General features: G+C 39.9%; 1 protein-coding gene across 1 annotated transcript in view; it reads right to left on the reverse strand.

Annotated features, from left to right (window-relative positions):
• scube2 (signal peptide, CUB domain, EGF-like 2) overlaps positions 1-13468 on the reverse strand; it is a 219743-nt gene that overhangs the window by 118056 nt on the left and 88219 nt on the right. Inside the window, exons 8-11 of the mRNA XM_041197877.1 lie at positions 9830-9946; positions 7565-7687; positions 5490-5606; positions 4459-4581 (exon numbers count right to left, since the gene is read on the reverse strand). Coding sequence (XP_041053811.1) covers positions 4459-4581; positions 5490-5606; positions 7565-7687; positions 9830-9946 — 480 coding nt within the window. The remainder of the gene's footprint in view (positions 1-4458; positions 4582-5489; positions 5607-7564; positions 7688-9829; positions 9947-13468) is intronic.

Consider the following 13468-nt stretch of genomic DNA (forward strand, 5'->3'; position numbering starts at 1 on the left):
GAAATAAAATATAAATAAGTTTCTGTGGACATCATTTTCATAAGCTAAATTTTCAGGTGACTGATTATGATGCATGGACACTTTATTCAGCTTATGAAACCTTTATTTTTGCTGTTTCAGGTCTTCAGCTCCCTGAGGCAGCTCTCTGCCTTCAGGGAGATTTCTGTCAGTGCTGGCCCCCTGCCTGTTAATTGGCCAGCCAGCATGAAATTGCTGTCGGGGGTTGGGGGGGGGGGGGGGTGCGATTACGGTCGGCGGTCCGTTTCCTGGCTGATCCTGGGCCTGCCGATAGTGCCTTCCCGCCGAGCTGAAAATTTATACATTCTCTTGTTTTTTCTACTGTGTGCCCATATTGATTTACTGAATCTATATCTTCTACTTTTCTGCTGGAGTGCCTCCATGCTGTCAAACAGCTGATTCAGTATGATTTGAATAAGTCACAACTCCCTGGAAAGAGGGGGACAGAATGTGTGGAGGTAATCAATCAGGTCCATGCAGGAGAGTGCCGCAGGCTACTGATGATGTTTATGTATCTGTCCTTTCACACATTCAGACACTATGGGCAGAATTTTCTGCCTACCGGGCAGGCGGGCCTGGCCCAATCTCCAGCGGGTGGGGAGCCGATCCCTGCCAGAGAAGCGGGACCTGCTGCCATTTTATGTGGGCGGGCTAATTAAGGCCCATCCAGCATGACGTCTGCCGGGAAGCACTATGCACTTCCTGTGCAGGCTGGAGGGGATTCCTCAAAAGTGAGAGTGCGCTCTTTCGCGCATGCGCATGAAAGAGCATACATCTCCCTGAGGCTAAGTGCTGCCTCAGGGAGATCACTGACACTTTTAAAAATGTTAAAAATAGAAAAAGAAAATCCTTAACATATCCCCCTCATGTGACAATGTCACATGAGATGGGACATGTTCACAAATTACACTAAAACTTTATTAAACTTTTTAAATCCCTACATAAAACCTCAACCCGCCGGTGGATGAGGTTTCATGTTTTTTATATTCCCCACCTGGGCTCCTGGCCTGCCCGCCAACCTTAAGATTAATTGTTTCAATGATCCTGTCAGTGGCCTTAATTGGCCATTGACAGGTCGGTGGGCCCGCAACTGATTTGGCTGTGCCCCCTGCTTTCCTGAAAATTTAAATGGAGCGGGATGACGTTGGGGGTTCCCCCTGACGTCATCCCGTGTCATTTTACGCATTGGCACGTGGGCCCTGCCCCCTGCTCACCAACAACAAAATTCAGCCCTATGTCAGTCACTATCCCAGCATGTAAGTGATAAATAAGCTTTCATTTGGTTACATCAAAATGCTTAGAATCTGAACCAACTACATCATATCTTCCACAGACTTAGAAAATCTGAGTAGGAATAACTAGAGCTGTATGATTCAGAGCTCACACTTGCTGGTTATACTGGATCTGAATCTTTTGGTGTAATGTTTGGGTGCAATTGGGAAATTGTACCAAAGTATACCTGAAATTGTCTTGGTTTGGTTACAGTTCAAGTTTCCAATAAAAATGTATTTGCATAATCACAAATGTAAGGGGTCAGATTTTCCAGGTTTTTTGGGACCACACGGAGTCAGGAATTGGAAAAAATTTGCCACAATGGCAAAGGTGGAAATCCTGCCTCCATTTACATCTCCAGCTATTTTCAATGGAGAGGGGGAAAGGGGGTGGTTTGGGAACTCCGGAAGCTACTGTTTAGATGTGGCCAGCATTATTGAAGAAGTGGGCATTTCAGAATTTCTACAATTTTCAAGGCAGCCATTTTTTGGAAGCCCTCGTAAATCACAGCTGCAGAGTGGAGGAGTGAAACATGGATTGGAGGTGGGAAGAGGGTAAAAAGTGGATAAAATAATGTTGTCTCCTTTACAGATCATCCTGAAATGCTGTAGCCTGTCTTATATCTGTGTTTAGTAAAGTGAGTGATGACAGTGCTGTGACTGAAAAAGTGACCGTTAAATAGTGTGATTGCCAGGTTGTCACTTCTGAAAACTGACAAGCTGTCAAATGAAAGAGCAGCATTGTAAAAGTGGAAAGGTCTTCAGATGCATTAGAATAGATCAATCCACTAGATAAAGTGCCATTCTACATTATACAATATTGACAGGCTAGCCCAGTGTGAAATCCAGAGCTAATTATTTAAATTCTCCCCAGGGCTTTCATTCATTATTTGCAGAAGAGCTCAGCCATCTGTTTAGCAGTTCAAAGGTTTTGTTAGATGTATGATCATTTGGGTACCTTCAAAGGCGCTAATGGTTTCTGTACTGCAGAATTTGTTTAAGCAGCTGTCTTGGGGAATAGGCTTGATGGTTCGGCTGTCTTCAAAGCACTAACAGATTTTATACTGCAGAGTTTGTGTGCACAGCTGTCCTGAGGAATGTGAGTTCCATAGTTTGGTTGCCTTCCAAAACACTACTGGATTATTACTGCAGTGTTTGTTTATACCGCTGTGCTGTGGAATGTGAGTTTGAAGGCTTTGACAGATTTATGAACCTTTGAAGAAGATATTGGTTTTTAAAATGCCTATTCAAGGAATGATTGTTTAATCTGATAGATTTACAAGCTTTTCAATTACTTCCCAATGTTACTATAGGGCTTGTGAGTTATATTTAGAAAGTGGATACCGGATGAGTGGGTTGGAGTGGTGGGGAAGGTAAGGGTGGTGGGTGTAGATGGGGTTAGATAGAGGGAGATGAGGTTAAATGGGGCACTGATTGGGGTGAGAGGAGGTGGAAGAAGGTAGTGGGATTAAGGGAGAGGGGTGAGAGGGGTTTAATGCTGATCTGAAGAACTAGACCAATGTTTCTGTGAATGGAGGCAGGTCTTTTAACCTGGCCGTTTCAGCAGTGGTCTGATTCCAACTCTAGACCATCCTGCCTTCCAAACACTGCTGGGATGGAGGTGGGATCACAGTGTTGGGAAAATTGCCAACTCCCGTCTCCTGATTCTCACCTCCATGATGAAAATCCAGCTCAAAATCTTCAATGAACCAGCACAATCAGGTAGCATAATAGAATGTAATAGTTTCTTTTGCTTTCTTTCGACTAAAAAGTATTCACTGATGTATTTAAGAGTGGTAACCTGATGCAGTTTTATTAATATGGTTGAAAATGGGTTCAATCACCAAAAATCTGCATTTTTAATAAGATTGTCCAGTCCTCCATTTGAGTAATCTAATTTAAAATCACTGAAAATGACTACAAAATGATATTGAACCATTTAATAGCTTTGTTGTTGTAAATAAAATAATTTTTGAAATGAAAAATCTTTTGAAACATGTCTCTGCACCTTAGAAAATGAATGTAATTTGAGGAGCCTTTTCTAAGCAACGTAATTGGCAGAATCTTAAAACTTAAAACTCCCAGCTCGAAGTTGCAAGGGTGGGGCCTGATCCAGGCATTATGAATTTTAAACTGGCATTAAAGATTGCAAAAAACACAACGCAAGTGATTTTGGGCATAACTCATTCGTACATAAAATTCCCTGATTCATTGTATTGCTTTGGCCAATTTTTTCTGGATTTTGTCAATATTATTGGTGGTACCAAAGAGAAATTCTATCCCTTGCCTTTAATTTGGTTCCTGTCGTACAACTTCTACGTGACTATTATTCTAGAAATGTGAAATCTTAGGAACTGCTTTCGATATTACAATTTGACACCCAGTACCCATCTGGCCTCAGTAGATAGTAGGCTATAAAATTGAAAAATATTTCTAAAAGTTGAAATCTATTGTTGTAAAGCTATATTGAATAATATTGGGAACCTTTGTAACATTTCATTAATAAACTCACCAGCAGCAAAGTACACATTTGATTGGCAGCTCAAAGAGCACATAACAGCTCCACCTCTTTTACTGCAGTTAAGCAGGGCTTTGGCTGACACTTTAGTTGGTAGGAGCTTCTCTGCTTCTAAAGAGGATAAAAATATGACACACTCATGGGAAAAATTAATTGCACGGTTATGACAATTAGCTTTCAAGACAAATTTTACTCTGCATCCAAATTACATGAAAGGCAGTATGGCGGCAAAATTCATCTTAGGTCAACCATCTTCTGCTGCCCAGTAAAGGAAAGTCAACAAAAAGAAAAGGTAAACTGTACAGATTATAGAAGTATGATCAACATAAACAATAGTCCAACATATATTTCAGAAGGAAAATACCAATGCTAAAGAGAGAGATAGAAATCACTTAGGATAATCGCTGAGAAATGAAAAATCACAAAGAAATTAGTGAAAAGTATCTCCTGTTCTCCTCTTGCTACAAATACTAAATGGGTAATAAAAATTACATTAAGAACAAACATGTTCAAACAGGTAAAACTGAGGATCCATAAGATGGAGGAACAGGTCTGACTGTTTACCCAGATCTGACCCATCAGTGGCTCCCAGATTTAAAGATTTGGCAAATGAAAGGGAACAGCAATAATTAGCTCCATACAGTTTCTTACCGACACAATCTTTTCTGTTCCAATGTAGTTTGTAGCCAGGATGACAATGGCACTCGTAACTTCCAACTGAGTTTAAACATCTGTGTTCACAGCCTCCATTGTTGATGCTACACTCGTCAATGTCTAAAAATCAAGAACATCATATTTCAACAAAAAGGGAAAAACTATTACTTCACAATTACAAAATATAGTTTTATACGGGGGTTCAGGATGTAAGACACCACAGTGCTATGGTGAGGCATATAGGCAGACATTGATCTCAGTTGAGGTGAAGATGCTATAATTGGTCTCAGTATTCTGAGGATAGGGAGGGAATAATGATCAGTCCATGGTCTGGCAATTCATTTTTATTCAATGTCTTTTGCTACAAATGCTCAGGTATGAATATTAGGTGATTACAAGATGAGATTTAGTCATGCTGTTTAAATGTCCCCTATCACTGCATGGTCTGCCATAGATGTCCAACTGCCTGATACATGAAGAGAAACCATTGGACTGCCTTTGCCAATGGCTGAGAATAGGTTGCTAAAACCAGGACAGGGGAAAAGAAACTAGGAAGGAAAAAGAACTGTTAGTCATATTAAAACTAAATGACACAGAAAGTCAATGATCTAACATACAGTGCCATGGAGGGATATAACACCAACAACTCACCACACAACAAATAACTGATCTCAGCTAAATCATCAAGAGGAGGTGCCAAGCTGGGGAGGGATGAGCGCTTCCCCAGCATAAATAGAAAATCTGAGTCATTATTACTCCTACTAACTCTTGTACACCTATCATCAGATTATGTAGCAGCACTGGTGTAGCAACTTTCTAGCTCATTCTCACCCAGAGAAAATGCACAGCACAGTAGATTTCAGGGGTGTAAAAGAGGCAAGATAGCAACTTTAATAAATATAAACGATTAATCACAAACATTGCCTTTTCTCTGCTTTTTTCCTCATGTGTGCTTTAACATGGTGCATGATATTGAAATAAAATAAGTACTCTGAAGAATTTCCTATGAAATACTTATCTTGACTTGCCTCCACAATGAATCAGTCCATACAAGGTATATCCCTTTTTACAAACACATTCAAAATATCCTGGGTAGTTGACACATATGTGATCACAAGCTCTTTCGAAGAAGCATTCATCAATATCTACAATTGAAAAGATACATGTTATGATGATAAATAAGCAATCAATTATAAACAAAATACAGAAACTAATGAAGAATAGAAGAGAAACTCATGCTCTCCAGTCAGCTTAGTTAATAAATGAATCAAGTGACATGATGCTGTGAAATGCTAACGAAAGAACTTCTTGTTTGCTGATCATAATTTAAGGTGGCAAGGAATTGCCAGAATTAGACCAGCACCTCTGGGCTAGGAAAGAGATGAAAAAAATGAACCTTCAGATTTCTACCTATTGGGTACTACTGCAAGGTCACTCTATTTGGATATGAGTGGCTGTTTTCAAATGGTTTTTTAACCATTTTTAAAGGTAAGTTAACACTTGTGTTGAGGTCCAGCAGGAATTTGTACAAACACATTAATACTCAAACCTAAGGGGAAATTAAACCCAAGGATGAGGACAAGATTTAGTTTGACTATGAAACACTACATGGATAAGAGAAAGTATCAAATATTACAGAAGAAATTACAAGGAAAAAGGTATCATCAAATATGTTAAAATCAACCTGATCAATAATTTTAGTATGATAAATAACAAAATGCTATACCAATCGTTCTATCCAATTATTTTGTTGCTTAAAATCTAATTTCAAAGAGTGAATAATTGAAGATGATCTCCAAAGAAATGGCATAACCAACTTGCCAAACAAGAACTTGGGTCTCTCACAATTCCACATCATAAGCATGAAAATGATGAAATATCACCAGATCACAAAAGATTCCACCAAGAGCTTAAAAATCTTGCACTGATTCTGTCAGGTTCTTTTCTCCCCTTTCTCCTGAATGCGACAGCCCATGGTGGGGTAGAAGTCTGAGTATATTCATGGAGTGGCCCTAGACATCTTCAAACCAGGATCTTACTAGTCTGCACAGCTCAGGAAAACACCAATGGGATGAAACTGGTCTTGAGTAGCAAGACACAAGGATTGATAGAGAATTGGCTTCCCATTTCACAGTCTGCCGAATTTTCTTACCAATGCCTTGACTTTACATGTCATGTAAAACAAGTTGTTAGCCTGCTTTTATGCATTTTGCACTAACACCCAAGACCAATTTCACCCTGGGAGTCCACTGACTGAATAAGCCATCAGCTGACTTCAAGAAGAAAGAAACTTGTACCCTAATTTTACAAATTACAGCTCCCCATTCATGCCACAGTACCTTCAAAATTAAACAAAACCTTGTTTGTCATAAGGAGCCTTCTGGACTAAACCCTGAACAAATTATAAGCCCATAAAAAAGGTGGCTGCCAGTTACCACCTCCCTATTCTACTGAACATACAGTTCAACTTCTCAAATTATATTTGCATCCTATTAATAAATGGTTATGTTATCTCAGCAGTTAATATTCATTGCCATTATTTTTAGTTCCACAGAATTAATCATTATTCATATTAAAATTTATGTAACTTTGAACTTTTTTTTGTAGCCAACCCCTTTGTTTGTTGGTAATAAGAAAATCTGAAGTGCTCTTTAATTATATTTCAAGACAAAAAAAGGATAACTCAGCAAATGAAGATAAAAGCTTTTATAAAAATTTTGTAACCCATGGATTGGCCTTTATATATTAATTCTTAAAGACTAATTATTGTTTGCAACAAGAACTGCAAAATAAAGACATTGGGCATCACTTCAAAGCAGTGCTAATTAGGCTAGTCATAGACCTTGGGATAGACAGGGCTGCAGACTGCTCCCTGTAGCACCCCTCTGAGATTGATGGTGAACCCTGCATAGATATTACCTGCAGCACTGTCTTCCCCCTGGGAAATCAATGTGGTCTCAATTAGGAATGCCTAGAAGCAGCACTATGTAAACAAATTTTTAGCCTCCTAAACTTTGATAGATATCCCTAGACACATACTCTTCATCAGTAAAAAACCTAAGTGACAGATTATTTGAATAATCCTAAACATTTTTAAACCAACCTTGGCACGTTCTTTCATCTGTTAAGAGTTTGTAACCTTTCCTGCAGCTGCAGTCAAAACTGCCAATAGTATTCTTACAGAAGTGATCACAATCACCATTATTGATCAGGCATTCATCAATGTCTGCAAGATAATTGAAGACCATTAGCACTTTTACATTTAACATCTTTGTTAAACTATCTGAAAAAAGTTGTTTAAAGGTAAATCAGTGAGGCAGAAACTAGACAGCATGGTCTGAATTATATGCCAACAGGATTTTATGGTCTCACCAAAGTCAATGGAATTTTGAATGGCTCACGGCATTTTATGGCCCTGTCCACACTGTGATGTTGCCATAAAATTTGACTCCATGAATAATTTATCAAAAGTACGTAAGAATATAGGGAACTCGAGAAGGCCAAAGTGGATAACCTCAAATTTCCCACATTGAACTATTGCTTACTGAGCCACCTTAGTGTTATCTACAAACTTGAGTTTATAACTGAGATATTGTACTATTGTCGTTGACATCTTTTGATGATCTGCTTCTATCACTGCTTGTTTGTCCCTACAACCACAACCCCGCCCCCCCCACCCACCTCTCTCTCTATCTCTCCGCCCCCCCACACACACACCTTAAACCAGCTTATATTTCAACTCTTTCTTGGACTCGAACTCAAGTTCTGTCGAAGGGTCATGAGGACTCGAAACGTCAACTCTTTTCTTCTCCGCCAATGCTGCCAGACCTGCTGAGTTTTTCCAAGTAATTCTGTTTTTGTTTTGGGTTTATAACTCTCTGTTTTGGTAGGATGAATGGGATAGGATATATGGGTCAAATGGGGAAAAACAGTGGGGAGAACAGGAAAGAGATTTAGGGGTTTAGATATACAAATATTTAAAAATGGGAGGACAAGTTGATGAAGATTATTTTTAGAAAAGCATTTGGGGTCACAGGTTTTGTTAGTGGGGAAATAGAGAGCAAAAGCAAAGAGATAGCAGCAAACCTATACAAGAGGGACAAGAAGAGTTCACTAAGATAATACCAGGGATCAGAGATTTATGAGAACAGACTGGAGAAACTGGGGGCCTTTCCAGGAGCACAGAGAAGGTTAAAAGGAGATCTAATAGATAGATTTAAAATTATGAGTTTTTATAAGATAAATCAGTGACTTGATAAGTAGAGAGCATGAGTAATTTATTAGAAGTGCATAAGAACATAGGAACTGGAGAAAGCAAAGTGGATAACCTTAGACTTTCCACACTGAACTCCATCTACCATTATCCCACTCAATTAGTCTATGTCCTTTTATAACTTTCTCTTCCCATCTATGCAACTTACTGTGCCATCTTTGTGTCACCTGCAAGCTTGGATTTACAACTCTCTTTCCACCATCCAAGTAATTAATGTAAATAGTGAAAAGCTGAGGCCCAATCAGAGGTTCCTGAGGAACACCACTTGTCACATCCCATTAATCAGAGAACCACAAGGTCACATCCAATTCCACATACTCTCATATTTTAATAACCTTAGTGAACTTTAGAAAATTCCTTCCAGATTTCCATATAGTCAACATCTACAGGCACTCACCAACCCATCATGCCAGTGACCCCTCAAAAGGCATATCTAGATTAGTCAGACATGATCTAGCTGTCAGAAGGGGGAGGTGGTGGCATAGTGGTATTATCACTGGACTAGTAATCCAGAGTAATGATCTGGGTTCAAATCCCACCATGGCAGATAATAAACTAAAAACATCTATAGTTGCTTGTTTTTTCTTAAATAATGGAGTTGCATTTGCAGTTTTACATTTCAAAGGCACCATTCCCAAATCTAGTTTTGGATAATTATGACCAACAGGCCTGTAATTCTCTCATCTATTTCTTTTAATACCCTCAGGTGGAAACCATCAGGTCCTGGTTATTTGAAGTCCTGTTATTTTCTCAATTACCATATTTTTTTTTAATATTTATAAGAAACAATGATCATACTTCCAAGAATTGTTTATTTATGAACAGCTACAGTGTTATCTAGATTTGGAATGCTCGACAAAAGTAATGGTCGAAGCAAAATCCATAACAGATTTTAAAATGGAAGGTAAGATATTTTCAAAAAAGAAAACAAATAATCAAACCACTTTCTATTAATACATTTTATTCTAAACAGATATACCACCACAAAAAGTTAACAAGTATGAATTATAAGATTATAGCACCTATAAACCTATAGTATTTAAATATTTCAAGTTATCTACTACATACAGAAGTGATTAAAAGTTGATGTCCAACCTTTACAAGTTTTTCCATCTGGCTGCAGTGTGAATCCGACAGGACAGCTGCACCGAACACCAGTAGAGGTGTCTTTACAGGTACGATCACAGCCTCCATTGTTGACTGCACATGTCTCTGTAGATAGCGGAAAGATTACTTGCTACCAATTTCTATTCCTGCAATTTTACCATTTGAATTCATTAAAATATAATAGTGAACTTAATGGGCTAAATTTTCCAGCAAATCATAGACAATGAGCTCAAATTAACTGACAGTTGTTAATTTATGATAGACAGAAGCACTGAGTGAGGCTTTTGAATATTCCTCATCTTAATGACTAAAACAGTCTGCAGTTTTACATAGTATTAGATCATATTTACAGCACAGAAACAGACTATATGACCCACCAGGCCCAAGCCAGTGTATTTCAAGCTCCATATGAGCCTCCTCTCACCATTCAACTAACCCCAACAATCCATCCTTCCTTTCCTTTCTCCTTCATGTGTTGTTTATCTAGCTTCCTCTTAAAAGTGCCTATGCTATTCACTTTGACTACTCCTTGTGGTAGCAAATTCCACTTTCTAACCACTCTCTGGGCAAAGAAGATTCTTTTGGATTTCTAGCCTCTGACCTGCTCTTGCAGCCACAGTATTTATATGACTAATCCAGTTCAATTTCTGGTCAACGGTAACCTCCAGGATGTTGATAGTGGGGATTCAGTGATGGTAATGCCATTGAGTGTCAAAGGCAGGTGGTTAGATTTTTTCTTTTTGGAGATGGTCATTGCCTGGCACTTGGGTGGCACAAATGTTACTTTCCACTTGTCAGCCTCAGCCTGGATATTGGCCACATCTTGCTGCATTTGGACATGGGCTGCTTCAGTACTTGAGGGAGTTGTGAATGGCGTTGAACATAGTGCAATCATGAGCAAACATCCCCACTTCTGACCTGGAAGGAATATCACTGATCAAGCAGCTGAAGATGGTTGGGCTTAGGACAGTACCCTGAGGAACTCCTGCAGTGATGCCCTGGAACTGTGATAATTGACTTCCAACAACCACAACCATCTTCCTTTTTGCTGGGTTTGACTCCAACCAGCAGTGTCCAACAATTTATATGGCACCTTTAATGTTATAAAATGCCCCAAGGCCCTACTGAGAGGCATTATAAAACAAAATATGACATCAAGCTACATAGGAAGATGTTAGGGCATGTGGCCAAAAGCTTGGTCAAAGAGGCACAGAAGCATAGGGGTTAAGGGATTTGGTACAAGTCAGGACATGGGCAGCAAAGTTTTGGATGAACTCATATTTCGAGACTGCAGGATGTAGGAGACCACCAAGGAGTACAGGCAAGTCTGGAGGTAACAAAGGTTTGGATGAGGGTGTCATGAACAGAAGAGCTGAAGCAGGAGTGGAATTGGGTGATGTTACAGAAGCAGAAATAAGCGGACTTAGTGGTGGCACACTTATGTGGTTGAAAGCTCATCTCATAGTTAATTACAATGAAGTTGCGAACAGTCAGATTCACTTCAAACAGTTCTCAGGGAGACGGATGGAGTCAATGGCAAGGGAATGGAATTTTACTGGTCACCACAGTTAAGGACCCTAGTTCTGCTCTCGCCACCAACTGAAACACCTTACCTGTACCTACTCTATCAAACTTTATTCGTAATCTTAGAAACCTCTATTAGGTCACCCCTCAGTCTTCTCTACAGAAGAGAACCCCAGCCAGTTCAATCATTCCTGAGAGTTGAAACCTTTAGTTCTGATATAATCTAGTAAATTTTTTTTGTATCTTCTCCAGTGTCTCACAGTATTCCAAATGTCATTTAACAAAGATTCTATAGAAGTTACACATAATGTTTCTGGTCATCGATTCAATTCCTCTGGAAAAGACCCCATAGTTTGTTTGCTTTTCTTTAATGACCTTATTAATCTGAGTCATTAGTTTAGGTAATTTGTGTATCTGTACCCCCAGATTCCTCTGTTTCTCTATCCCATTTAGGTACTTGCACAGAAAAAATGGACTCCTTATTGTGCACACCAAAATGTATGCCTATTACATGCCTATTCTGCATATTTATTAATATTTCCTGCATTATGTAGCAGTTCTCTGCATTGACAACAATTCCCAACCCTTAATTTGGTGCTGTACTCAAATTTAGAAATTGGGCATCCATTTCCCGAGTAAAATTATTTATGTAAATAAAACAACTTACATTTATCTAGTGCATTTAACATAGTAAAATGTACCAAGTTTAAAATGAGCAATACCAATAAAACCATCGAGCCACAGAAAGAGATGTCAGGACAGATGACCAGGAGCTTGGTCAAAGAATGAGATTATGAGGAGCACCTTAAAAGAAGTAGGGGACCTAGAGGGGCAGGAAGGTTTAGGGAAGGAATTCCAGACCTTAGGCCCGAGTTAATTGAAATCAGGGCCATCAATGCTAGAGAAATTAAAATCAGGGATGTGCATGAGGCCAGAATTAGAAGAATGCAGAGATCTTGAAGGCTTCTAGGGCTGGAGGGGGTTACAGAGATGGAGAGGGGTCAGACCTTGGAAACAAGGAAGAAAATTTTGAAATTGAGGTATTGTCAGACAGGGAGCCAGTGAAGGTCAGCAAGCACAGGATGACAGGAGAACAAGATTTGCAGTGAGTTAAGATAAGGGCAGCAGAGTTTTGGATAAACACAAGTTTATGCAAGGTGGAAGATGGGAGGTTGGCTAGGAGAGCATCTGATTGCACTTCTGGCTGACCCCCCAGATTCTGCCCTCTATAAACTTGAGGTCACCTGAAAACTCTGCTGTCTCTGTCCTGATTTGTACCAAGTCCCATTCACCCATCACTCCAGTGCTTGCTGACCTACAATGGTTCCAGGTCAAGCAATGCCTTGATTTTAAAATTCTCATCCTTGTTTTCAAACTGTTCCATGGTCTTGGTCCTCCCCAGAGGTGGAGACACAGTGGTATACAGTTGGGATTGAGTTGCCCTGGGAGTCCTTAACATCAACTCTGGACCCCATGAAGTCTCATAGCATCAGGTCAAACATGGGCAAGGAAACCTCCTGCTGATTACCACCTACCGTCCCCCCTCAGCTGATGAATGTGTTCCTCCATGTTAAACACCACATGGAGGAAGCACTGAGGGTGGTAAGGGTACAGAATATACTCTGGGTGGGGGACTTCAATGTCCATCACCACGAGTGGTTCAGTAGACCAAGCTGGTCAAGTCCTAAAGGACATCGCTGCTAAACTGAGTCTACGGCAGGTAGTGAGGAAACCAACAAGAGGGAAAAACATACTTGACCTCATTCTAACCAACCTGCCTGCCGCAAATGCTTTTGTCCACCATGCTAAATGGGATAGATTTTGAACACATCTAGCAACTTAAGACTGGGCATCCATGAGGCACTGTGGACCATCAGCAGCAGCAAAATTGTACTCAACCAAAATCTGTAACCTCATGGCCTGGCATATCCTCCTCTCTACTATGACCACCAAACCAGGGGATCAACCATGGTTCAAGGGTGCAGGAGGGCATGCCAGGAGTAGCACCAGGCACACCTAAAAATGAGGTGTCAACCTGATGGAGCTATAACTCAAGGCTACTTGTGTGCCAAACAGCATAAGCAACAAATGATAGAGCCAAGC

The sequence above is a fragment of the Carcharodon carcharias genome, chromosome 10 (assembly GCF_017639515.1).
Source record: "Carcharodon carcharias isolate sCarCar2 chromosome 10, sCarCar2.pri, whole genome shotgun sequence".
Lineage (NCBI taxonomy): Eukaryota > Metazoa > Chordata > Chondrichthyes > Lamniformes > Lamnidae > Carcharodon > Carcharodon carcharias.